At 40.4% G+C, this 23,060-nt stretch overlaps 5 protein-coding genes across 5 annotated transcripts; 2 read left to right on the top strand and 3 right to left on the bottom strand.

The window, feature by feature from the left end:
* Positions 1-6: 6 nt before the first annotated feature.
* LOC115632249 lies at positions 7-1,529 on the top strand. The gene has a single exon (XM_030529312.1). It carries the CDS (start codon positions 19-21, stop codon positions 1,228-1,230), a length of 1,212 nt encoding a protein of 403 aa, XP_030385172.1. The 5' UTR covers positions 7-18; the 3' UTR covers positions 1,231-1,529.
* Positions 1,473-3,032, bottom strand: LOC115632248 (protein-cysteine N-palmitoyltransferase Rasp). The gene has a single exon (XM_030529311.1). It carries the CDS (start codon positions 3,030-3,032, stop codon positions 1,581-1,583), a length of 1,452 nt encoding a protein of 483 aa, XP_030385171.1. The 3' UTR covers positions 1,473-1,580.
* A 107-nt stretch (positions 3,033-3,139) lies between these two features.
* Positions 3,140-19,367, bottom strand: LOC115632693. Its single transcript, XM_030529930.1, has 10 exons — positions 18,170-19,367; positions 17,453-18,104; positions 16,812-17,071; positions 16,621-16,729; positions 10,637-11,781; positions 9,505-9,846; positions 7,029-7,306; positions 6,887-6,962; positions 4,927-5,019; positions 3,140-4,841 (listed from the first exon to the last, which is right to left on the bottom strand). Exons 1-10 carry the CDS (start codon positions 18,338-18,340, stop codon positions 3,240-3,242), a joined length of 4,728 nt encoding a protein of 1,575 aa, XP_030385790.1. The 5' UTR covers positions 18,341-19,367; the 3' UTR covers positions 3,140-3,239.
* On the top strand, positions 6,720-7,815 carry LOC115633029 (NADH dehydrogenase [ubiquinone] iron-sulfur protein 3, mitochondrial). Its single transcript, XM_030530366.1, has 3 exons — positions 6,720-6,853; positions 6,915-6,989; positions 7,047-7,815. Exons 1-3 carry the CDS (start codon positions 6,790-6,792, stop codon positions 7,703-7,705), a joined length of 798 nt encoding a protein of 265 aa, XP_030386226.1. The 5' UTR covers positions 6,720-6,789; the 3' UTR covers positions 7,706-7,815.
* A 416-nt stretch (positions 19,368-19,783) lies between the features above and the next one.
* LOC115632695 (larval cuticle protein LCP-17) lies at positions 19,784-20,217 on the bottom strand. The gene is made up of 2 exons (XM_030529932.1): positions 20,206-20,217; positions 19,784-20,143 (listed from the first exon to the last, which is right to left on the bottom strand). The coding sequence occupies exons 1-2, from the start codon at positions 20,215-20,217 to the stop codon at positions 19,784-19,786; spliced, it is 372 nt and encodes a 123-aa protein (XP_030385792.1).
* Between the last annotated feature and the right edge of the window lie 2,843 nt (positions 20,218-23,060).

The raw sequence follows: 23,060 nt of genomic DNA on the forward strand, positions 1-23,060 counted from the left end.
TCCGAAAATGTATAGCAGATGTGTGAAAACGAAACCAGAACTGTAAAACTTACGCCTGATATTGCTGAGCTTGTGCCTGAACGCCACTATCGTTGCCCGCAGGATGGCTGCTTGCAATTCTTTGGGAACCCCAGTCACTTGGAAATGCACCTACGCAAGCGACACAATGTGATCCAAGAAAGGGAGCAGCAGAATGATGGCAAGACAACTGTTTTCCATTGCCCTGTAGATAAATGTATGTACCATGTGCAGACACTGGGTGCGCGCAGCTTTACGACACTACGCCTACTGCGTCAGCACTACCAAAAGATGCACCTGGCGAAGAACTACAAATGCGACGGATGCCAGCAACAATTCCTCCTGGTGCACCATTTGAAAGCGCATAGGTGCGTAGAGCATGTGTGTCCGGTATGCGGTCTAACCTACACGTCCAAGGCCGCGCTGCGAACGCACGTTCGGCGAAAGGGCCATATTCTGGAGGAGAAAGTCAGCAAGTCGTTTAACAAAGTAGCTATAAAAAGGGTCCCAAAAGTGGTTAATGCTAAAAGCCCTGATATTAAAACAGAGCCGGAACAGGTTTCACCCAATATTTATCTAACGCCTGTTTTTGAGATGTCATCTGAAATCAGCGCACCACCGCCCAATCACCTGTTCTATTGTTTGCCGGCCTTCGAGGTACCACATACCGTGCAAGTGTCCACGGAGCCCGAGGATCTTGCGCCAGAGACTGCAAGAAATGTGCCCGCACATTTAAGTAAACAGGATCATTATATAAATACTACTGACATGCCTAATTTTAGCGCCGAGGAAGTTGATCTAGATCTACTGCTACGTGATACGGAAACTCAAACCGATGACGTAGATCTGGATACTTTAGACATGAACAATGGCGTACTGGCGCCTTTGTTGCGTGATATACAAACCCAGACGCCGGACAACAGACACAATCAGGCCACAATGACCGAAGATGATGATCAACAAACGAATTCAGCTGCTAACCAATATGTCGCCTTCGATGAGCCTATGTTTGGAACGCAAACCTCTGCTCACATGTACACACAAACGTGTGATGAACTGTTTGAGGAACTGGGACTGTCCCATATACAAACACAAACCAATTGGCAGGACGGCCTTTACAACACACAGTACACGCAAACCTGTGATGAAATGCTGGACGAACTGTTGGAAAACTTCCAGTCGACGTACACACAAACTCGCTGGTTAGAATAGCACAAAATGTGAAATTCAAGCGATAGGCAGTGCGCTCCTAAAATTGTGGTTGTTGCTATAACTAGAAACCTAAATTCCCTGCGGTTGGCGATGAAGTCTCAGCTACAGAGTACTCCTCACCACGCGGTAAACATACAACCGAAAAGCATTGGAAAACAAGGTTCTTTAACTAAATTCTCGTAATAATTTCATCAACCAAGATCCCCAGTCAGTATGGAAACATATAACTGAAGACCCTTACGTTTATTTTTATTTTTTATTACAGTTTAAGTTTAATATATTTGTATAATAATAGCGAACATTTGTTTATATCTTAAAACAAGTATGTCTGTCGACAAACTCATCGGAGGTCAATCACTTTTTGTAGTCTTTTTGTTCGCTTTGATCAGCAGCAGCTCAGAGCACTGGAAGAAACAGTAGCTGCAGAAGCTCAGAGCCAGATAGTTACCTACGCCACTCATATAGGCGCCACGCATCAGGAAATCGCCCACATCCTTCCCGCTGATGAAGTAAACATTGGAGAATCCGGCGGGTATAAAGAGTTGTGTACCGAGCAACGCATTGAAACGTTGAGCGCCTTTCGCACTAAAGTACTTTGTCAGCCATTGCTTATATGCGGGCGTAGCAATTAGCGTCTTGTAGCACTTCTCGGCTGTTAGACAGAGGAAGTTCAGCACACTCCACATTAGGACATATGTGTGACAACCATGCCAAAGGAAGACAAATCCAAATGTCACCGCACTAGCGCCGAGTTTCGCACGCACCGATGATCGTTTGCCGCACATTTCGGAATAGATATGCTTGAAGAGAAATTCGTAGAAACCCTCGTCGAACTTTCGCCACATATCCGAATAGAAATGTATACGCCCGATGCAACGGGGACGACTGGGCGCCGGTATTCCATCGTTCTCGGCAAAAGATATTCCCAGCCCATAAGTAATCACATAGTATATAAAGAAGAACTGACCCATGAAATAGCCGGCAGCATGTTGCCAGAAGACAGAGTCCATCATGGCCACAGCACGCACATCCAGTGCCATGTAGTGTATGTAAAAAAAGTGCAGCGCGCATTGCATGAAAAGCCACCAAAAGACCACCCGAAGTAGGTGGCTACTAAACTTTAACCAATTTACTGGCTTATCCTGGTGCTGACGGGCTGCATAGCGTTCATAGCTGATGAATGGTCCATACGTCAGCGTGGGAAAATACAAAGCATACCCTAAATATTCGGCCAACTTATCAGATTTGTCACCCTTGTATGTAAGCGCATAGCTACATCCACGCAGCAGACTCCAGGAAAGCGAAACCAGGAGTAACACGAACTCTGAATATCCAACAAAGTCCAGCCACCATTGACTGTTCTTTATCACATTAATTATGAGTATCCAAAATCCAGAGAGCAGCCAAATTGCCTTCGAATGTCTCTGTGCCACCAAATAATAACTGGAGATTAGAGCGACGCACATGACCAGCGAAGTCCAATGCAAGTTGAGACAGAGCGCCAGCGCGCAAACTCCTGCAGACCCATAGCATTGCAGTCGCAGTTCCTTCCCACGAAGACCGGCACCCACAAGCACGTGCAACAAGTAGTATGGCCAATAAGTGGAAATAAATGTTGTAAAATTCTCTAACTCATCGTTGCTGTCGTCACGCCGACGGCCACCAAACACTTGCCAGCCTCTGGCAAACTGGAATTGAGACGCATCCAAAATACGATCGCGTAGTTCGTATATTTTATAGAGACCAATTATAATGTAAACTAAATAAACAGAAAAGTAAACAATTATTTCACACTTGCTCATCTCTAAGTACAACGATTCCGCGCAATCGACGGACAGTACTGACGGAAGAAACATCGATTCCTGACCAGTGTTTTAAACGCTGCAGGGATGGACTAAACATGGAAAGGTTTTTGTTTAATCCTATCTGTTTAATATTTAAGTAAACGATTTTTATACATATGTATGCATGTACTTATTAATTATACTTGTGGATTTATAGTAAATGCCCTAGGCAAGAATTTCTTCCTCATCTTCGTCGTCTTGTTCATGTTTCACCTTCTGCTCAGCCTCGGCGACGCGTCGTTGCAGATGCCGCCATAATGTACTCTTGGGGATCTCAAATAGATTAGCGGCATGATTCTGTGACATGCCCTCGTGTATACACGCATGCACAGCTTTGGCTAATTTGTCGCGCAACTCATCCTTGGGTGTGGTATCGCGTCGTCGACAAGCCACAAAGTCTGGGAGTCGTCCTTGCGCTGCGAGCCGCACCTTGTGCCGATGCAGCGTTGACATGGGTATGTGGAGATCTTGACTAATACTCTTAAGCGAATCGCCGTTCTTTAGACGCTCGTACGCCTCCGATAGGGAAGGTTTTTCCCGATTGTGTTTCATGTACTCGGGATTGTTTCGTACACGACGCCACAGCACAGTTTTTGAGATCTCAAAGCGGTCGGCGGCTTTCTGAAGGCTAAGCCCTTCTTGAAGAACGGCATGTGCCGCCAATTCGAGAGCATCGTTTGCTTCAGCCTTAGCTTCACTTTTTAGTTCCGCAAATTGTTGCTGTTTGCTCTTGTGTCCTCGTGAGCGTCGTAGTTTATGCTTTCCCGACCATTTTCGCGGTTTTAGCTCAATCATGTGCTCCTCCTTTGTGTCCGAGTCTTGCATGTCATCACCGTCCGGTTCGTCCATTCGCGCATTTGTGGACATCTCTATAAGCGGATCTGTCTCCCCCACATATTCTTCCTCAATTAAATTGGACTCGTCAACATCATCAGCTACATCTTCAGCATCATCGTCCATTAAATTCCCCGATACATTGGAGGCAACCACTTCATTTACAGAACCAATGTTTGTGTCCATTTTGGTAGCGGGTGCTGCCGACTGTGTGATTGTGAAGGTGCCAGTGTTCTCTGTCAATATATACTGATTGCCACTAGTTGTACCGCCCATATGCTCAATCGAGTATGTTATCTTTGGCTGATCAGTATACACATCTATATATTCTACTTGTCGGCCACTCTGCAGCTGCTGGTGGTGATGTTCTTGTTGCTGTTGTTGCTGAGGGTCATCCATTTCAGCACCACCTTCCAATTTGTCAGTAACATCAGTGGATGGTGGCTCTTCTTCTTCCTCCAGTAGCTCGGCCTGTGCGATTTGTAATCCTGTAATTGATTTTGCCGCCTCCATAGCCAAATGTTCATCTGCTGCAGTCGAAGTATTCATCGCTGATGCTGAATTGCATTCGAAGCTAATAGCCGATTTGATTCCCATCAAGTTGATAGCCTCTAAAAACTCTGTCAAGTACGTGGATTGCAATGTGGTCTCGCCCATATAAATAAACGACATCATGCTCTCAAGCATTTCTCCCCGTATATCCGGCAGAACTACAGTGGCCTCCTGACCCGCCGGAACATCGACCAGCAGACTGCGCATCAGATCGCTGCAAGTGCTAAGCACGAAGAGATGGGCGCGAACACTGATTCCGTCTTTGGCCACCAGCGTTACTTCACATGTTTCAGTGTCATCGCGGAGAGAAGGGCGTGCTGTATAGAGCGAGCGTTGTATATCCATGATTGTGGACATGTGGCCCATCCATTTTAGATGATTCTAAACGTAAAAATTAAGAAAAACTCAGATAATGCACATGTAAACAATAGAAAACAGTTCGTTCCAATACTCCTCATATAATTACCATCGTTTGTTGTGTTTTTTTCCAATCTGTGTGTTTAATTTCCAAATGCACAAAATAGAACGCGACGCGAAACGCTACGAAATAGCAATGGGCCTGTAGAGGGTTGTATAATGCAAAAGGAAAGTAATTGCAGTGCTGGAAAACTCTAATGAAATGTATACTGAAAGAACTCTACACCTTTTAAAAAAACTGAACCAATCACTATAAAGGAATCGAATTTGTTGCTCAGGGACTGATCTGAATAACACTGAATCAGCACAGCTGCATTAAAAGCCAACGAAAATATTAGATTCCACTATATCATATTGTTGGTGAAAATCGCTAGTCCATTTGTCCAATTTGTTCCTTTGATCTTCACTAAGTTCATGTTTATAAGCCCCGAAAATGCCTCGGCGCATGAAACTAAAAAAAAACCATTGATTGAGTGGACAATAATAATTTAAAATGCATTTTCAAAGTTTTCGTTGATTTTAAAGGATTGCATTAGAAGACCCGTCAAGTTGGTTTACTGGTTTCCTAAGGATTATATTGATTATATCATAATTTTAATAAGATTAAATAAATTTACACAAACTATACCTTTCATATTCTCAAAGACGCAACAATTCCTTCATTTCTAATTTGCTTCACTCATGGATTTTCTTTTTCACAACACTTTCCAAATACTTTCTTGAAAATACTGCAAAATGCTGTTAAATACATACTTAGAGTGTAATACTGTCTCCAAAATGTAAATAAAACCGTTTGATAATAACTTACACTATATAGTATCTTAATATCTATAATGATAGTTGTATAAAAAAAAGTCGAATGTAGGTGTGAGATTGTCAAGATCTAAGGAGATTAAATTTTTTAGGTACGGCGCTGTATAAGATGGTATTCCAAAACATAACAGCTGATAGTTACCGATAGATAATGCATAGACTCACGTCGACTCAATCCCTATGTAAATGTGCAGTTACACACCTTTTACGTGAGTTCCAATACCAAGGGAGGTAAAATCTATCAAAAATTTATTTACTTTTTTAAGTATTCTTGTTTATTTATTATTTTTTAGTTTGCTTAAGTATTCTACACATACATATGTACGGAGTACAGAGAATAATTCAGATAATGCACTGTGAACAATACAAAACAGTTTTTTGTCTTATTTTTCCAATCTGTGTGTTTAACTTTCAAACCGAATAAATTTAATGCGGTGCGAAGCTTTACGAATTACGAATAGGCCTGTGAAGAGTTGTATAATGCAAAAGGAAAGTCATTGTGGTACTGTAAAACGCTAATGAAATGTGATCTCTGACAGAACTCTACACCTTTTAGAACATGAACCAATCGTCATTAAGGAATCAAATATATTTCTTAGGGATAGGAAACAAAGTTGCGTCGTAATTGGGAGAGTTGAGTTAGAGGAGGTTAACTAGTCGACAAACCTATAAAATATGTAATATCTCTTAAATATATAAAAAAAAATATTTTTTTTTTTATTTTAAAATAAATATTTTAGTACTTTTTTTGTCTTTATTTATATTAAAGAAGTACATTTGCGATTGAAGGACAAAAAGTAGATAATTGATAATAAGACCAGATTTTGACTATCAATGCTTTATAAATTTAATATGCATAGATTCCCAAATATAAAAGTAATATTTTTGGTTGGACCCGCTAATTACCATGATCGCCTAAAATATATATACATACATAGGATACGCACACATAAAAAACTTTCGTTTCAAAATAAAAACAATATATTTTTCATTGTATAACACTAAATGTACATTATTTACGTTGCTTAACACTTAAAGGTTCGACTGTCAACTCTTGCGCAATTCATTGAATTTTACTTTAATAGGCAAAATCGTGCAAATGTCAGCCCTAATCCGAAATTTGGGGGTCCGTATCGCCTCTGCTGGTCTGGCGAGCAAGCACGGTAAGTGTTCATTTGAAGGTCCTTCCTAGCTACTGTGTAATCCGTTGTTTCGTGTTCGTAGTTTTGCCAAGTGTCAGCGCTCTTTCGCATCGCTTGTCCAGTACGGCAGCTGCGGATGCGAAGAAACCAGAGAAACGTAAGTAATAAATTTGTATTCGCCGTGGCTTACGTTTACCTTCCTAGTTCCTTGCAGCCACTGTGCGCAAGCCAGATGCAGTTGCTCGAACCCATTTGTCGGATTTTGGTCGCTATGTCGCCGAATGTTTGCCTAAGTATGTGCAAAAGGTCCAGCTTACCGCTGGTGATGAGCTCGAGGTTCTCATTGCACCCGAAGGTGTGGTGCCCGTGCTGCAATTCCTGAAGGATCATCACCAGGCGCAGTTCACCAATTTGGTTGACATTGCCGGCATGGATGTGCCGTGCCGCGAAAATCGTTTTGAGGTGATTTACAACCTGCTCTCATTGCGTTTTAATGCACGCATTCGCGTCAAGACCTACACAGATGAGTTGACACCTCTGGATTCGGCTTGTGAGGTGCACAAAGCGGCTAACTGGTATGAACGGGAGATTTGGGACATGTATGGTGTGTTCTTTGCTAACCATCCCGACTTGCGCCGTATTCTCACCGATTACGGCTTCGAAGGTCATCCACAACGCCGTGACTTTCCCTTGTCTGGCTATGTTGAGTTGCGTTACGATGATGAGAAAAAACGTGTAGTATGCGAGCCCTTGGAATTGGCCCAGGAGTTTAGAAAGTTCGATTTGGCAGCACCATGGGAGCAATTCCCTAATTTCCGCAACGCGAATCCCCCAGCTGAGGTGGTGCAACCAGCTACTCCGCCCAAAAAGTAGGAGGCACTATGGCACTTTATCACAGGCCAATAGACAACTGTTAGTGTTTGTTAAATGGTAATTAGATGGAAATCAATAAACAAAATAATTAAAACAGTGTGCCGAACTAACTTTAAAATCACTACACCAAAGATATTTGGTTACTTATGATTACTTATGTAAACATTTATAGTTATGGTAATTCCTTAACTTCAAGGATATTGAAGATAACTCTTTTATTTCATATCGGTTATATATATCGATATATAAACACGAACGAAATGCTAGCCGAGCGGGCCCAGTTCTTAACTACCCTATACCCACGCCCAAAAAATTATTTTAAAAAACATATTTTTAATTAAATGAAATGAAGTAAATGTAATATATATATTACGTTTGTATGTATGTTTAGACATACATATGCTTATGTTCAGAATAGCATACCTTTGTATTGGGATTGTGTCTCTGCGCCAAGGTTTGCAGTACATAGTTAAGCCAAAGCAGCAACAACAATAATAGCTTTTTTTTATTTAAAAACCAAGTGTTTTATTTTGCAGTTCAACAATTACTTTTAAATTGATTAAAAAAAAAACAATTTCTGAAATTTCTAATTATAGTTCAATATTGTTATCAGAAAATGAGATATGTTTACTTAAAAGTTTATAGGACAGTACTGCATTTTACGTATAGGAATTAAAAAAATTATTAGTTTGGAAACCATATTAAATCTTCTTTTGTACCCGAGTCGTTACGCTCACTTAGGAAACTGTTCGGAAACAAATTTCCAGCCATTTAGAATGCAATCAGGAGAAATAACATTTCAAGCAGCCTCTGTGATTCAATTATTTGCCTGTCACTGGAACTTAAGTACAAATAGTTTCGATTTGTTTAGAAAACAGAAATATTCACATGATTTATTTTTCTGATTTTGCTTTGTTTTTTTACACACTTAACACATTCACAATTAGACATGCGCTCAATTAATGCACACACAACGCATATGTATGTATATACATCATACATATGTACATATGTATGTGTGTGCGTTTAAATATATGTATGTATGTATATGTAGAACGTATGCATTTACATAGTTTTCGTATTGTTACACGTATAAAACATTTATTAAATCAAAGTCAGTTAACCAGGTTAGCTTAAAGACGAATCGTGCGCCTGCGCAGCGGTGCTTGCCAAGGATTCTGTTGAAATAGAGGAAAGTTCTGTTTCTAGGCGGGGCTGGCGTATTATAAATTGTCATTGTTTATGAAGATTCCTAACGGTAAAGTTGCTTTTAGCATTCGAGCCTTAAAAGTTGTACTCAAATTTTATACCGGCACCGCTGACAACATTTCTTAACGTGTTAATAATTTTCATTTGTATATTAGATTGTTTACACATATCTTTTTGTTTTGTATAAGAACGTACACATATAAATATATAGTAATTTTACATTTAGCTCGTTTAGTTTAAAAAGCTCGCGCGCCAATTGTTGGACTAACGCTACAAAGGTATATACTTTACAATCGAACAGGATTCAAAAATAACCTGTTTCCAAAAAACAAATTTCCAACGCACCCAATGTGCGTGAGCAGCCCTTGTACAAGGTACAGTGGGGCTGCGACAAATTAAAATTTTCATTTCAGAATGCTGACTATGCTGTCCTTGTGACACCCAACCAGCGGCCTGGCCGTGGGCGAGGCAGCTCAGCATCTGACAACAAACAACAAATTGACAGACGACCTGCGGCCGCTGTGCCACAAATACAAATACGTATGCCAGTCAACAAGAGCAGCAACAACTCTTTCGCATCCGGATCCCTATATCGATTCGGTTTTGGTGTAGTGGCGCGCCGCACCACCGCCGCCAGTCGTTGCGTACGCCGAGCCCTTGCTGCTACTACTGCTGCTGCTACTGTTGATCTGATTTTCATTGGTGCCCGCGGCTGCCTCGTTGTTTAGCCGCTCGTGATACTCCTGGAAGCAGGGCACAATGCACAAATTCGTTTGACACTCGGGACAGTGGTATTTGGTTTTGCGTCGCAAAATCCGACCATGTCCGTCGATGGTGTTCCAGCAAAAATTGCACCCCAGTGCCGGACCGGGACGTATTACAGGGCAATGACTAGAACGTGGATTTTCCAAGGTAATTATTTCGCGTTGCGTCTGAAAATTGCGATAAAGTTGTAAGTCAGCATACACTTTCCAATCGTTAGTTTGTCTAACTAATAAACTAACTATTAATGACATTTTTGTGCGCCTTTCTGCGCTTCTCACAAACTTTAGCTGATAGTTTTTGTTAAGATATAATAGATAGATAGAAGTGGGTACGAACACCAATCGATAAGCCATTAAAGATTCGCTTTAATCATATTGCTCAGGTCCATAGAAAAAAGGATGCGCAGCCATCCATGTATTTGTATAGGATTTTAAAACAAGAATTATGTACCTAGTACGTTTTCACACAATATGTTGAAATCTATAAAGATAAAGCCCGAAACGAACAAGAAAAGTACTTGTTGGTTTAATTCTCGCAAAAAATTAAATTTTAGATTCGATTTAGAATTGGACGTTGCAGAAACCATAAATATAATAATTCGGAAACTGCGCACAATAAAGGGTCCTTATCCGAGACGAATATCTTAATGTATTTTTCTTTAGACGACACAGAAGCTTTTAATATACGATTATTATATGATTTCAAAATAGCTACTCGTATTCAGTTCGGTTCTTCTAAAATAAAAATGGTTAAATTAAGAACAGGTATAAGAATTATACATAGCTTCACTGCAATATGTAGTATGTTATATCTGAGGTGTCAAAGAAGATACCCATAACAATTTTAGCTTGGACTTAGCTTTGGGTAAATGGTATATCAACAAGATTGAAAAAGGCGTGGGATGTTCATGTTAAGCGGATTCAATGTGATTCTGGGTGAGCGGAGGTTTAATCTTACCTGCGGGGATGACACCGACCGCTGTAGTTCCTCGTTCTTCACTCGCAGCGTGGGCAAATGCTCAAATGAACTACTCGTCGTCGGCTGGCCGGGATGCAGATGCGTTCCACTGCTACTGACACCTGATGCAGACTTTGAGCTGCGCAGCTTCGCGCCTCCGCCATGGCCAGCGTCGTTTTTGGCGCTACGCTCTATAACAATGTGCTGAGAGTATGGCGAACGGCGTTCGGACTCGGCGCTACCCGCGAACGTGGGCGAAAAGGATTGGCGGCAACTGCTACTGTTTAGGCCAATTGTAGGCGATGTGACCACGGAGACGGCAGCGGTACTTGCAATGGCGGGCGTTGCGGCCGCCTCACTGGATGAGGCGGGGGCTAGGACACGGGTCGGTACAAGGTACTGCGATGAGCCTGCCGGAGGCGGTGAACCAGATGCATAGATCGGTTCGGGCAGCGAGATATGATGTGGAAGGTGCAGTGGAGCGGGCGGCACATATCCGGCATTGCTGCCAGGCAGTGGGTGTGAGTATTGGCGAGTGAGGGGGGCAAATGGGTTGCTGCCGGTCGTGATGCTTCCACTGCCACTGGCGTGCAACGAATGTTGACGCGGCAGTAGCGGATCCGAGTGCTGTTTAATCAGATACGGTGTGCTTGGTGGTACTGTGAGCAGATGCGGCGATGATGATGACGACGATATCAAGCTGGGCGCCGGCTCCGAAGCGTGACGCTCCATGCGCGGCGGCACTGTCAGCAGATGATGATGATGATGCGACTGCTGATGCTGATTTTGGTGGTGTTGATGTTGATGGGGTCCTCCGGTCGAGTAGTCAGTGGCTGTTGTGACCCCTGCCGCATTAAATGGATCAAAGTCGAGCATGGCCGTGTTAGCTCCAGTGTCCGGCGAAATTTGATTCGTAGATGAGAGGCTGTCGCTGTCGCGTTTCACACGTGGTTGTCGCGTTAGGACGCGATTCCTCTTGGTGCCCATCATCCCGGCAGATTGCGGGACTTGCAGATCAGTTGCCGCCTCAGCCTCCGACTCGTTATGACCGCCGATGCTAGATGTGCGCTCGAAGCTGCTGCTGCTACTGTTGGCGGCTACCAGTGAGGAGTGCGAAAGTGGATGCGTATGCGCCGTGCTTGGCTCTGAAAAAGTTAAAGATATTACTTCGTTGCTTTACAAATTTAATGGATCCTTTCTTCTGCTAAGATCCACCATATTCGTGCGATTCGATATGGAATTCCCAGTGCATATATAAAATTGAAATTTAGCTGTGATTCAAAAAAGGGGCTGGAAAAAGCTCTAACCATAATTAAATTCGTGTTCCTTAGCTTCCTGGAGGAATAAGTTTTGTCGAATCTTTTGGACGATAAGACCGTTCACTTTTGTTTTTAATATCGCTTTGATAGTTTCAGCTCAATTGTGAATTGGCTTTAGTTGGAGCGTTAAGCGCCTCCTACAAGTAATATGGAGTGCAATGGGCATTTGGAAATTATCGGGACGTGATGGGCAATGAGTTCTCAAAGGGGTTCACCAATTCGATTTTAATAAGTAGTATGCTGAAAATGATTGTTGATGTTTTGTAATTTTTTAAAGTTTATTCGTTTCTTGCACATCGAAGCCTACATTCTAAAATGATCCTGCTCATTTTGAAGTATACATACATACATATATAACTTATAATACATTCGTTTCTTTTATATTCATTTTAAATATTTTGTATATATATATATTTATATATTTAACACACACAACTACCAGAGTTATTGGTACTTTGCCATTGTAGGAAACAGAGTTAGTTATACTTATTGTTTCTGCTATTTTCGCTTGAATTCTTTCGTTTGTTGATTTTGTTTTGAATGCCATGTAGTAATAAAAATCCAATATCAAAGTTTTACCTTACAATGACTTCTAACAAATCACGTATGGTTTCTAGTATGCCTTGCCACAATATAAAAAGTTTACTATTATTTAGTTAATATTAATTGTAAGTAATAAAAACACACTATTCCGTTTACCTCTCACTTGATTTCCACTTTTTTTTCTCTCTCTATTATTATTTTTTTTTGTTTTGCTTTAGCTGCAGTCTCCATTTAGGATTTTGGGTGGTTACGAGTTAATTTTACTTTTGTATATTGCGTATATGGCTCGTTTTGTTGTAGCCTACATATGTACTTATGAATACATATATGTATGTTTATGAGTATGTTTGTATGTACAGGAAAAATGAGTTATAAATTCAAGTTCAACAGAAATAAGATTTTAGTATGCAAGCCCTTTAAAGATATGTGTAGACAGTACTCTAAGACAAAGTATAATTGCACAGATGAAAAGAAAATTCTCTGAAAAGGTCAGTAAATTTTGATGGTAAAGTATGAAACACTTTTTTCAACTAATATTTTCGGGTCTTTTAGACAAGAATCAAACCAAGAATTTAATCAATGACTTACAACTTTTTGTACCCAGTTTGAAAGAGACATTTGCGTAGAACAGAAAATAAATCAAAGCTTTTACATTTACATATATAGTGGTGTACATATATAATATATTATGTATATCAAGTTTTATACAAGTGTTATGTTTGTAATTTAATTTCTTATGATTTATTGTACGGTTTACACTGATGTATTTATGACAATGGGTATCTTAAAGTTTGATCAAATTGAAGCCAAATGATCGCCCCCTCTCTTATTGTGATAAAATAAACAATTGGACAAGCCCTCGAAATTCAAATAAAAGCTGAAAACTGTACAAATAATGTTGATATACATTAAAATAATATAGTTTTAATTGTAATTAATCGTATGTGCTGCTAAAAATCAAGTGCCATAAAATAATAATAAATTAGGCTAATGCTAGCCATTGAAATAGAAGTCAATGTGTGTGTGCCTATATAGATCATTTTGTTTTCGATAAACACTAAAAAATGAATCAAATTATTTACAGCTTTAATTTTTTTAATATGCACTATATATAACTATATCTGTACTACCGATTTCTTAGTTAACAATTGGTAAAAATGTATGTGGTTTAAAACATTAAATTTAAGAAATTACAATCTAAAAGTTATTACAAGAGTTGCAGTTGCTTATTTTGTTTTGTTTGCTTGTTTTTTTTTTCGCACCAGCTTTTGGTAAACCATATGTGTGCTGGAGTGGATTGTGGGTTGTTCCATGGCCGTGGCACGACCTCTTTTACACACTAGTTGTTGCTGCCGTTTTACTAATACCTGTATCGAATGAATGCATTGCACGGATGCGGCGTTGGCTTTGACTTGGGGGCTTAGGATTTATTCATGTATTGTAGGCCGGTGTTGACCAGCGGCGCTGCCATTGAGTTGGTCACCGTGCCAGCCATCAACGAAGGGGGTGGCGGCGCTGCTACCGTTACAAAGTTATTAATTAAAAACGCTGTGGCCGCTGCGCTGTGCGCAACGCCCATTGCCGAAACAGAAACGGGTACGGAGACGGATACGGGAACAGCTGATATGCTCATTGTTTCTGCTGACTCACTGACTGCCATTGCAGCGGCCGCCTGTAGCAGCGACGCCGGTCCATGGACAGTTGCAGCAGCAGCTGCCACTTGTGTGCCGCCAACCTGCTCCATGTGGCTCGAAATTGTATTCTATATTGAGTTAAAATTAATACTCTGTAGATTCATTGCAGCTGCCGGATTAACATTGATCGTCCCAGCGCCCGTTGCAGCCGCACCAGCGCCCGCGCTTGTCGCATCAATATAACGCTGTCTCGACATGTTGTGTGAGTCCATATAGCGTGCATCGAATAGGCTCATTACTCCAATTGCTGGATGCGCTCCAGTAGCGCCAGCGGTGCCTGCTGCTGCCGCCGCGGCGGCGCTCGCATGATGTGGCGTACACATCAATGAGGGCGTTGGTGTCTCTGCTTGTGGTGGTATCTGCATATTAAGAGCTGCCGTCTGCGCTGCTGCCACAGCAGCCGCTGTCAGATGCTCATAGTTCTCGTTGGTTGCATCGTCGCCAGGATTTGTAGATGGTGTGGGTGAGGGCGATAGATTCGGCTCCTGCTTAACGACGCGCGCTTTAATACTAGGCCTCGAGACCGGATAACCGCGCTTCTTGTATTCCAACCAAAGCGTGCGATTGTTAACCCCATAGAGACGTGCCGCCTTACAGAAACCAATGCCCCCAGTGCGCACAGCCTCAAGAGCGCGTATGAAATTCTCATCGCCTTGAGGATTTACCGAACGTTTGCGTTTAACCACCTGGCTGCCTGCACCACCACCGCCACCACTGCTGCTGTTGCCACCACCTGCGCTGCCGCCGCTGCTACCACCGCCTCCGCCGCCGCCACCAATGCCCGAATGCACCGGTGATTGAGTAGGCGTGGGTCCTTGACTATAAACGGATTGCACCATATTTGACTCGTTGGGCGATGTGGGTGATAGGTTTTGGGCTGCCGTTGCATAGCCGCTGACTAGATTGTTGACGGTTATGATCTGTGACGAGTATGTCTGACCCGAGGCCCCTTGCTGCTGTTGCTGCTGCTGTTGTTGCTGCTGATAGTGCAATTGTTGCAGATGTTGCTGCTGCTGCTGTTGTTGTTGCTGCTGCTGCTGATTGCTTGCCTGCTGTTGGGCTTCGTGCTGCTGTCGCTGGTCGTTGTTGCCACTGCCGCCACCACCTACGCCTCCGCCGCCACTACTATTTGGACCGCTGCTCTGATTACCGCTACCACCGCCATTGCCAATCAAGTTTGTCTGGCAAGCGGGCAGCGAGAAGCGTGGATAGTTGGGATCAACAACTGTCCATTGCAGACCTGGGAAGGGGAGAGAGAGAGAGAGAGACAGCGTATGAAAGATTGGTTTTGTCTTGTACTTAATTGAAATTGAATTTACTAAAGGGTCTCACGTTAAGGACGTTAAAGACTGAGATTCAATGCACTTAGGCTTTTTTCTTAATCTTTGCTGCTTTGGGTCGTGTCTGAGGTTAAGCCTTTTTCCATAGTTTATTTGTGTTCGTACAGGAGAAAGGTATAGAGTGACAATAGTAGAAAGATTGCTAATGCTAAATCATTAGAAACGTTCATTTTAACTTCCCAACAAGAAAAAGAAACCAAAGTATTCAAAACAACAGTTTGCACTCATAAAAAAGAAACCAAATTATAAAATAAAAATTACGGTTATTTAGTTTTGGACTCTGTGCTAGCTCTCTCCCGTTCCCAAGTTCAGGCAGGATTTCGTTTTTGAATAGAATACACAATGGTTAAAGTTATAGAATTTTCAATATTAATTTTTGTTTGTATTCATTTTGCACTTTACACATTTCATTGCACTTAATATGTAGTAATATGTATGCTTATGTTTCATATTTAGCTTTAGCATTCGTTTCTCCAAGCGTGGCATTTTTAACTGTGATTTAGTTATTTTCTGATACATACTCATATTTTCATATGTGAAAAATTTCTTAAAACTTAAGTGCTCTTTAAACACTCAATCAGCATTGTGGATGTGCATGAAATGCGCGATGATGGGGAAAAGCAAAAGGTGAACATAAAAGTATGAGTAAAGAACTTTAAGAACGGAAAATGAAAGTAGAGAATTGGATTTGCCTGAGAGTGATGAAGTATAGACGACCCGAAAGAAATAATTAAAAAAACTGACACACTGAAGTGATCTTTGGCTTTGCAAAGAAACACGGGAAGAAGAAATTGGCGATTCCTCAATGAGAAGCATGATTTTAAAATGATTATTAATGTTTGACTGTACCTTTTTAAAAGGGTGACAAAAACCTGTTTACGAACTGAATTCATCATTATACCCTGTACCCGAAGGGTATACTAGTTTTAATATTAGAGAACTGTTAAACAATTCTTTATAGAAACTTTGCAATGAGTTCAGTCGGGTTTTGTCATCCTTGGTGAATAGTTTGTGGGACAAGCAAATAACCGTGGCTTTCGGATTTTGCAGCTCACTGTGATGAACCATACTAAATAATTTCGACTTACCCGAATGCGAAGATTGGGAATTGGGGGCATCATGTTCTGAAGGTGTTGTTGCGCCTGAAATGTCCAGAGGAATCGATTGATTCACACCACCGATATCCACTTCAGGTTTCTATATCATTGAATGGACCAAAAATTAGAATTCAGTAAAATGTCATGGGTTATGAATATATTAACGTGACCAATTTCATTACAATTTGCATATGTATGTGTCCATGACCATCATCCAAATCCGAATCCTGCGGCTGTTGATCCAATTCAGTGCTGGCAGATTCTTTAAGCAGTTTCGCAGCATGTAACGAATGTCCGGTAAGATTGCCCAATGCTGTATTAGTCCCGCTACCAAACGACATTTGACTCATCTGTGCAAGACTGAGACCTGCATTGCCGGCAGCACTGCCTGCATCCATGGAGCTATTGTGCTGCTCATCTGAATTATTGCGTTCCCCAGAGCCTGAAAAACCGATCGTATGTTAATGCAAATATACATAACATTTTACATGTTTTGAGTTGGTCAATCGATTCAGTTAGTTCAATAGTTTTATGAATGAAATGAATTCTAAATAAACATTTAACATTTAAAGGAGTACAACTAACTAATTTTTGTGGAGTTGTGAATTGTCAGAATAATTAAAAGAAATTTGAAGTGCATTAAATACTCAGAAAAAATATCTCATATTCAAAACTATACCTGTAAATACATGAATACTACGTTCTAAACAACTCAAGAATTGTAATAGTTTAATTGAAATTGACAAATCTCAAGCTACTGAAGGTAGCGCTCTTCACAACGACCATGAAGACGAAGACGATGCTTTACCTATTTCGAACTCACCGTTATTTGAAGATTTCCTCAAGCGCTTGCGCCGCGTTGCCGGCGAGGTGCCCGCACCCAATGGTGATGGCGTCCGCCTTAGCTGATGATGATGCGATTGAGGCGTTTGCGACTGGTTGCCTGGCTGCTGTTGTTGTTGCTGCTGTTGGTGGTGATGATGGTGGTGATGTTGTTGCTGTTGTTGTTGCGCCTGCTGTTGCTGTTGTTGTTGCTGCTGCTGTTGCAACTGCTGTTGCTGCTGATGATGGTGATGCTGCTGTTGCTGTTGCGCCTGTTGTTGTTGCTGCTGGAACTGTTGGGCCTCGCTGCTGCTCCACATCGAGTCACCAACACTGTTGGCACTGCCGGCCCCTAAGCTTCCGGCAGCTGTGCCGCTGCTCGCAACATTAGCACCGCTTTGACCACCAACCAACTCGGTGCCCTCACTCGATGATTTACTGTCGGACTTGGTGAGATTGGCAGGGTCTGTGGGCATCTCAGCCAGGCCCTTAATTTTGAGCATTTCGGCCGTTTTGAGTATATGCGGCAGTTGCTCCTGCGACACGTTAACTTCCCCATAGTACATGAAATCGACCATCGTCTTGAGATCATCGTACTGCACGTCCTTAAGTATTACAATAGGATGCTGACACGGATTCGTTGTGAAGAGTGCCTGATGTGAAGGGGGACACCCGCATATTATTACTGTTGAATATACATTTTATTGACATTACTTACTTGAAAGTACGAACTGCATGCGGATAAAACTATTTTGTGAGCCTGCAATTGCCTGCCCTCCGCTGCAAGCGTAACGTCCACCAATGTCCCATTGTGAAGCAGTGAGGAGCACACAGATATAAAGTTCGGCTGGTGGTTATTCCAGCGGAGGCAAAACTGCTGGACCGACATTGTAGCTGCCGTTGACTATGCTGACTGGTTCACAACGCTGACAGCGATGCGTGTGTCGCCGAAAGACAAATATTCCAAGAGCAACAACAATTTCAGTTCTAAAAGCAATGTGACGAAAACAAGCTGATAACAACACTTTTTATCGCTGGCCGCTATTGATTTTTGCTTCGTTTTCTTTTTGTTGTTGTTCTCTTGCTGTCCCGTTGCCTTTTCCGATGTTACTGTTGTTGTTTTTCTTTTATTTTTTGGTTCGGGCTACGTTTTTTCGTTAATTAAAATTTATGTACAATATTCTTTTCGGGGGCGCCTTCCTCAAGTGTTGTGGCGGCGCGCATGTGTTTGTGTGTGTGTCTGTATGTGTTATTTGCGTGTGGCGGCGACGCTCGGGGGTTTCTATGCCACACTGTGATACACATATGCACACATTGTACATATATACATGGTACTGCTGCAACAATATTCATAAGAGAACAACAATATTTTAGTTCAAATCTATATCTATCTATAATTTGATTTGGAAAATTATCAGAAGGTATTTATTTAAATGTGCACTTCCGTTTAGAGTTTTTTGTATATATTTTAACTGTTGTGATTTCTTCGTTTGCTTAAGCGCGCGCTCTCGCGCTCTTTTCTCTATCACAGCTGCGCTGCGTTCGCTCTCGCTGCTTACAAAAGCAGCAGCAACAACGCATGTAATTATACAGTCGCGAAAAGCACTAACACACACATACACATGAGTACGAGCGCAGGCTAAATTACATACATACATACATATATAAGAAATGAATGTGTACTGTTTTTGCTTTGTGCGCACGCTGGCCATAGGTTTTATTTTTGATAAATCGTAACGAAATCTAATAGCTCTATGTTTGCTGCGCGCTAGCTAGCGTGACCTTGAATTTTCTTTGATTCTTATGACGTAATTAGCGCGTCTGACCCTCTGCCTCCGTCGCTTCATCAACAACCGAACAACCACACCACAGACAACAGACGTATCGATATTTTGCAAAACAAAAATTTCCAAAAACAAAATGGCGGTAGGGCAATTCTTGTCAGAAGCTTTGAGAAAACGGAAATATTCTGTATCTCTCTATGCGAAATGCGCATTGCACTTCTTGGTGCTTATAATCACACTTATCGCGCACTTTTTTACTAATCTGTTTACGTAAAATTAATTAAAATTTAAGACGAATTCTTACTACTTGGCTGGCGAAGAGGGATGTGAGAACTTGCATAAAAGCATCGATAGTTTCGATACTTTTGCGACCGATGTGCAATCGATATCTGAGCAGGTGGCAACTTTCTGCAATTGTTGCCATATCATTACAAACACACAGGCCAATGCAACGTTACATTTGAAAATGATTTATTTACATTTACAATTTGGCTAAATTACATCTAATAGTTTTAAAGTAGTTGGTTACATATAATTAACTAATTGATTTACTTCTTCAACTGGATTCTAGTGAACGGATGCGCTTCAATGTAAGCTAACGCCTTCAGAATATAGTCGGGGATTGGTGGTGGTGTTGGCAAATGGTTACCTTTGGGTTGGTAGCCGTTCACATCGGCAGTGTACTCTAGTTGAATGTTTTCTCCGTTTGGTGCGGTGTACTGATAGGAGCCTGCAGCATATACGCTTCCGACGCCACTTTCCTGTGCCTGAATGTTGTTCGAGGTGCCGTACTCGTAGTTGTAACTACCATCGGGCTTAATATCGTTTTCATATTTTGTAATTATAGCCTGAGATTCATCCCCGGCATAACTGGTAGCCACAAAGCACAGTGCAGCAATGATAAGGGCCTAAGAAGTAGACTTAAAAATGTAAAAATATTATCCTTTCGTAATATTAATGTAGAACTCACGCTTGTGTACATTGTACTTGTTGTTGGGTGTATTGAAGCTGTGGTAATGTGTTTCGAATGGTGTTGCAGTTGCTACTGATTTCGAAAGAAAAATGTAGATACTTTTATACCACAATCAGCCAAGAAACTGACCTACACCTACAACAGTAGCGCAATTCAGCGGTGTGTGAATATGAATTTTAAAATAACCCTCTTCACTGCTGAAATTATTAATTTTTAATTTTGACCGCGTTTTTACGAGATCTTTTTCATCTGTGCTCGTCCATAACAAACCCATTTGTAGCGGATAAAGCGCGTTAAACCATAAAAATTACATTCCTCTTGTCAAGTATTCATAGCCATAACTGCATTAAACTACTAACAATGCTTCATTTTCGTTTCATATCTAATCTTGACTTAAATTCATAATAAATATATGAATTGTTATTTAAACTATGAATAAACATTGGCAGGTGTCTGCCAAACATTGGCCATTGAGTTAGGCTTCATCTGCTCTTTTCAGCCTTTTGTTGTTTATTAAATGCGACCATCGTCGCTATCTTACTATCGCAGTATCTATCGCGTTGGACATGAAATACATTTGCCTGTCATCATATATTTTGTCAAGTGCCGCCTGATTAATACGCAAATCGATGCATCTCTCGACACCCTCGCGGCACGGGCTAACTGACGGGCAGCCTAACTCGCGACCACTGTGCGGGTGACAGCGCGTTGCGAATTTTAATTATTTTTATCATTCTGTTAAATGGCGAGGGAGTCCGCGTACGCGACCATCCAGCATTTTGTAGACAATCTGAAAGGACGGGTATGTAATCGCACAATAAATGATTGGATTTAAGTGCAATTAAATATACTTTTATATGTATGTATATATTTATATATATATATATATATATATATATATATATATATATATATATATATATATATATATATATATATATATATATGTATAATATGTATTTTGGGGACCATTAAATTTTGCCATTTTTTTTATAAAATTATATAAATTGAGCACTTAAGATGGCTTTCACAAAATTTTGGACCTATTGAACTGTTGTGTCGGAAAATAAAGGTAATAATGTGGCCAGATGTATTTTTCGGGGACACCTTATGTAACGTATATTTTTGGGACGGCGTCCCTGAAATCAGCACTGCGCAACAGCTCAAATATATGTATAAAAAAAAATTTTGTGTAAAGTTGATTATGGGGACAAAAATGTGGAGTTGCCACTCGATGCTTATAAGTATGCGAAAGGTTAATTTTAAGGACCGAGGGGGTCCCTGAATTGATAGTGTCGTTTCCCTCCGTATGTACTGCGTTCATTTTGAGGACAGTCCCCAAAATTGTCGATACAAAGAAAATAAATATATACTGTTCCCAGAAACTGTTCCTATTTACTGTTCCCAGTCCCCATAATGATTGTTTGGTACAAAATAGTACATATATACTTGTATATACAACCATTACAGCGGTTAAGGAAGGTTTTTTAGTAGAACAATATTGATTGCTGAAAACAACATATAATGCAAGTTTGGTACAAAATATGAAAATCTTTTTTAAATAATAGTACGCACAAAACAGTAGGCGGTACATTGTTCTCCCTCTATCCAACATAGTAAAGCCATCGTGAGATAAAAGAATCAATAGAAAAGTCACTCTCAAATTATAGTTTGACCGCTTTTTTACATATGCTTTCTCGCCTCAGCTTTCCTCAGCTGCGCCGCAAATAATAGTTTGAACGCTTTTTTACATATGCCAATATTTTATATTTCTATAAGAATACTTGTATCTAGTCTTACTTGTACTTAATACTTGGATAATATAGATTTCGTACATATGTGTGGTATATAAATTTTATTGTTTATTACAAAAAAGAAACGAAATTTAATCAAAATTCTTAGCATTACATGTGCTTTCTCGCCTCAGCTTTCCTCAGCTACGCCGCAAATAATAGTTTGAACGCTTTTTTACATATGCCAATATTTTATATTTCTAAAAGAATACTTGTATCTAGTCTTACTTGTACTTAATACTTGGATAATATAGATTTCGTACATATGTGTGGTATATAAACTTTATTGTTTATTACAAAAAAGAAACGAAATTTAATCATAATTCTTAGCATTATATGTGCTTTCAACAAAGAAACGAAATTTAATCAAAATTCTTAGCAATACATGTGCTTTTTCGCCTCAGCTTTCCTCAGCTGCGCCGCAAATAATAGTTTGAACGCTTTTTTACATATGCCAATATTTTATATTTCTATAAGAATACTTGTATCTAGTCTTACTTGTACTTAATACTTGGATAATATAGATTTCGTACATATGTGTGGTATATCAATTTTATTGTTTATTACAAAAAAGAAACGAAATTTAATCATAATTCTTAGCCTCAGCTTTCCTCAGCTGCGCCGCAAATAATAGTTTGAACGCTTTTTTACATATGCCAATATTTTATATTTCTAAAAGAATACTTGTATCTAGTCTTACTTGTACTTAATACTTGGATAATATAGATTTCGTACATATGTGTGGTATATAAACTTTATTGTTTATTACAAAAAAGAAACGAAATTTAATCATAATTCTTAGCATTATATGTGCTTTCAACAAAGAAACGAAATTTAATCAAAATTCTTAGCAATACATGTGCTTTTTCGCCTCAGCTTTCCTCAGCTGCGCCGCAAATAATAGTTTGAACGCTTTTTTACATATGCCAATATTTTATATTTCTATAAGAATACTTGTATCTAGTCTTACTTGTACTTAATACTTGGATAATATAGATTTCGTACATATGTGTGGTATATCAATTTTATTGTTTATTACAAAAAAGAAACGAAATTTAA

Source organism: Scaptodrosophila lebanonensis, unplaced genomic scaffold (assembly GCF_003285725.1).
Source record: "Scaptodrosophila lebanonensis strain 11010-0011.00,11010-0021.00 unplaced genomic scaffold, SlebRS2 tig00001415-arrow-pilon, whole genome shotgun sequence".
NCBI lineage: Eukaryota > Metazoa > Arthropoda > Insecta > Diptera > Drosophilidae > Scaptodrosophila > Scaptodrosophila lebanonensis.